The following is a 3,555-nucleotide window of genomic DNA, read 5'->3' as shown; positions in this document are numbered from 1 at the left end:
TAAAACTGTGTATTAAGAACTACTTTATTTCTAATAGTTAAAAATTTGTTTTCTTACAGATGGTATTAACAAAAATTGACAAATCTTCCAAGGGACATCTTTTAAAACAAGTGCTTCAGATACAGAAATTTGTTAACACACAAACACAAGGATGTTTTCCTCAATTATTTCCTATAAGGTAAGAGTTGAATTTTTATAACTTTACATACTAAAAACTTATAATATTAAATCAGTGTTTCTTAAATTGAAGTGTCACTTAAAATTAGAGGCTTTTTGAAAGACTGCATTTAGCCATGAATTGTTGGTATAATGTTAGTACTTTTATTTTTTTCCCCTTTATTCCTTCTTCCTTCTACTGTTCCTTGAAGGCACTTCATTCTCTGTCTGCCTCAACCTAGCTCAAGCCTAGACCACAGCAGAAGTGAAAACTTGGTATTTTTTAAAATCAGCTAAACAGCCACAGTAAAAATGCTACCATCCCTTTCTTAAGTTCAAAGAAAAATAACTTATCTTTATAGTAGAAAGCTCATTCAGGCTTTGAGGGATAAAAATTTTCCTTTAAAAGGACCATAATTTTCCTTTAAAAGAACCACATAGAAAGAAAACACGTTTCACAAAAGTCGGAATTAAATATTGCTGGCAGACAGAATGATTATTTTCTGAGCTGGTGATTTTTTGAGACATTATGACTTGGTTTAGTGACAAAGCATGGGTTTGTACTTCCATTGTATACCTTGGGTACAGTAAGTAATGTGTACTATGGCAGAAATACAGTGTCACTCTCTGAATTTCTTACTCTGACTTCATTGTGGAAGGTACTATGCTAGTTGCTATGAGAAGATAATGAAACCAAGTGGCACTTCGTTAAATATGAAACTGTTCCTTAAGCTGTCATATTAAGTCCTACCAATCTCGATCAGATTTAAATTGTAATTATGAACATGCCAGGCAGAATCCCTCCTTCATTCCTATAAAATGCTCTTCTCCCTTGATTTACATTCAAGTATTTATCCTGTTTGTCTGTCTTTGTCCCACATATGCAATGAGAACTCCTAGGGATGGGAGTGAAATCCTAATTCTTTGAGCCCTGAGCATTGTCATATAAAAATAGCTATTTATTTCTTTTAACTGTTTAATAAGAAGGAAGTGAGACTTCAGCAACAGAAACATAAGATGGGCAAATCGTGGCTTAACAGCAGCATGTGTTGAAAAAAACTTTAAGCTGTAGTTGACTGTAAGCTAAGTTTGAATTAACAGTAAAATGTGGCTGGGGAAAAACTGACAGTGTTTTCTTGGGCTACATTAATGGAATTATGGTGCTCAAACAAGGGAATGGTCAAGCAACAGTCCCACACTGGAATGGTCACTCCAGTGAGATTGTGGCTCGACATTAAGAACAACTAGAGCTATTTTGGGAGAGGTTCTGTTACTAGATTATTCAAAACAATTAATCCTCACAGTAACATCCCTATTTCACAGATAGGATTACAAGTCAGGGAAGTTAAGTGAGTTGCAGAGAGGTATTTGCTGAAATAGAAAAAGCACAGGCCTTAGGGTCAGACTGCCACGGTCTTACGTGGTTCTTCTACTTCCTGGCTTCTGAATTTAAAGCAGTTTATTTCGTTTTCTTTGAGCCTGTTTCCTCACTGGTAAAAATGTGATTAGAAGGATTAAATAAAATGTACTGTGACTGGTATACCCATTAGGCCCATAATAATGCTAGTTTCTTTACCTGCCAAAGGTCAGAGACTCGGTACATGACAGGGTTGGGCCTATGCCCCAGTTTATCAGTTTCCTGGTAATTTTTAGAGACATTTCCTTCCTTAGATATGCCAGCATTCCCTGTTATATGACCCTGAAATCACTGCTGGCACCATACTCACCATAGGTGGCCAAGGCACTGCAGAAGGCTACACAGCACTCAAAAATCTAAGAATTGAGACAGTGGGGGTGTACTGGCCCTCAAGACCTTCAACATTCACTCGCTATACCACAGTGACTGTATAATAAGTTGACAGGCTGTACTCTCAGCTCTCAAAACCCAATGCAGGAAGCACAGTTATATATACTTCTTGCTTTTACTTGCATGACCAAGCCCCAGGCCATCTCTCCAGAAGGGAATTTTGCCTATTCACAAAATGGTTATTATAAAATAAGTCAGGTTTTATTTCCTTCTCTTACCTTATGCTGTTGGTAGGAGAAAGGTGAAATGTAGAGTAGACATGTAGTCCTGTGAGGTTTGGCCTTTAAGCCCATGGGCCAAAGTCGTATGGGCCAAGTGCTAATTTTCATATCTGAACTCTGCCCCAGAAGGGCAGAGAAGTATAAATTGTGCTAGAATCAGTCTATTTTTATAAATCGTATGGAAGAAATATATAAGTAGGCACAATATAATTGCTTCTGTGGTGTTCTATGTAGTGAGATTCCAAGCAGATAAGAACTAACTCGTAAGGTCAGAGAAAATTATAAAAGTTGACAAAAATGTTGCAAATGAGTTCAAGGTGCCATATGTAGTGTGTGAACTGTCCAACTGGTATGTTCTTTAAATTGTATGTGTTTAACTTCAGTTATAACCCAAGAATCATTATGTGCAATTCTCAGGCAGGCAGCTTGATCAAAGTCTAAAATGCTATAGAGAATTAGCAATATAGCAGAAAATGTTTTACCTATATATAAATCTGTAGTGTATCTGTACTATAGCCATGCCTGAGAAACCAGTGGCTGTCTCCATACTGATGGATGGTTGGTTGGATGGATGGATGCATGGATGATTGCATGTCGGAAGAAAGATAGATAAATAGTAAATACAATAATGGTGATAGTTTTTTTTAAGACTGAAAAAAGGTCTAAATTTTCAAGGTAATTAGATTTTTGTCATAAAAAGAACTAAATAGATCAAGACTTACGGAAAACAAAGCAAAATAGAAGATAGATAAAATTTGCATTTATAGAATCATGAAGGAAATGGATCAGGTAATACGGACCGTCAGATTTTAGAATCCTTTAAGAAAAGGCAAGGGGAAGATAGGAAAGGTAAAAACAGGTTAAAAGACAGTCTACTTCATATATGTAAGCACAAGAATTTGTAAATAATTTTCTTAAGAAACTTATTTTTCTTTTCTTTTCACAGTGCTGTGACATATTCTGGAATCCATCTATTGAGATGCTTCATAGCAAATATAACAGGAAATCTTAACTAATGGGGCTCCTAGTTTAGCCAAAGACACAGACAAATTCTTTATGTCAACTGGAGTTAAATACCTAGAAGAATTTCAACATTGTTTTACATGTTATGTATCTGTAACTTCCAGGATGCTCACTTCAGATTTAAAATTTGCACCTTCCCAAAGCAAGAATGAAATTTGTGCCTGGGGACAAGAAAGTATATCAATAATTGAGTTATGCTGTTCATTAGGACAGATACTAGTTGATTTTCCTGTTTTAACAAATTGACAAGCAAGAGCATATATAAGTCCATAAAATGGAAACCTATTACTACTATGTAGAGAAGGTTTGCTGTGTTAATTATTGGGCTTTTGTCTTTTTTTTTTTTTT

The 3,555-nt window shown here is 35.6% G+C and overlaps 1 protein-coding gene across 2 annotated transcripts in view; it reads left to right on the top strand.

Moving 5' to 3' along the window:
* Positions 1 to 3,295, top strand: part of GTPBP8 (GTP-binding protein 8 (putative)) — a 44,952-nt gene extending 41,657 nt beyond the window's left edge. The window contains exons 4-5 of one of the 2 annotated variants that reach the window (XM_012652240.1): positions 60 to 178; positions 3,131 to 3,295. In XM_012652240.1, coding sequence (XP_012507694.1) covers positions 60 to 178; positions 3,131 to 3,200 — 189 coding nt within the window. In that variant the 3' untranslated portion in view covers positions 3,201 to 3,295. The remainder of the gene's footprint in view (positions 1 to 59; positions 179 to 3,130) is intronic. The other variant, XM_012652239.1, reaches the window with a different exon arrangement.
* Positions 3,296 to 3,555: the final 260 nt, after the last annotated feature.

The sequence above is a fragment of the Propithecus coquereli genome, unplaced genomic scaffold (assembly GCF_000956105.1).
Source record: "Propithecus coquereli isolate 6110/MARCELLA unplaced genomic scaffold, Pcoq_1.0 Scaffold386, whole genome shotgun sequence".
Classification (NCBI taxonomy): domain Eukaryota; kingdom Metazoa; phylum Chordata; class Mammalia; order Primates; family Indriidae; genus Propithecus; species Propithecus coquereli.
This window is presented reverse-complemented; position numbering and strand designations above follow the sequence as displayed.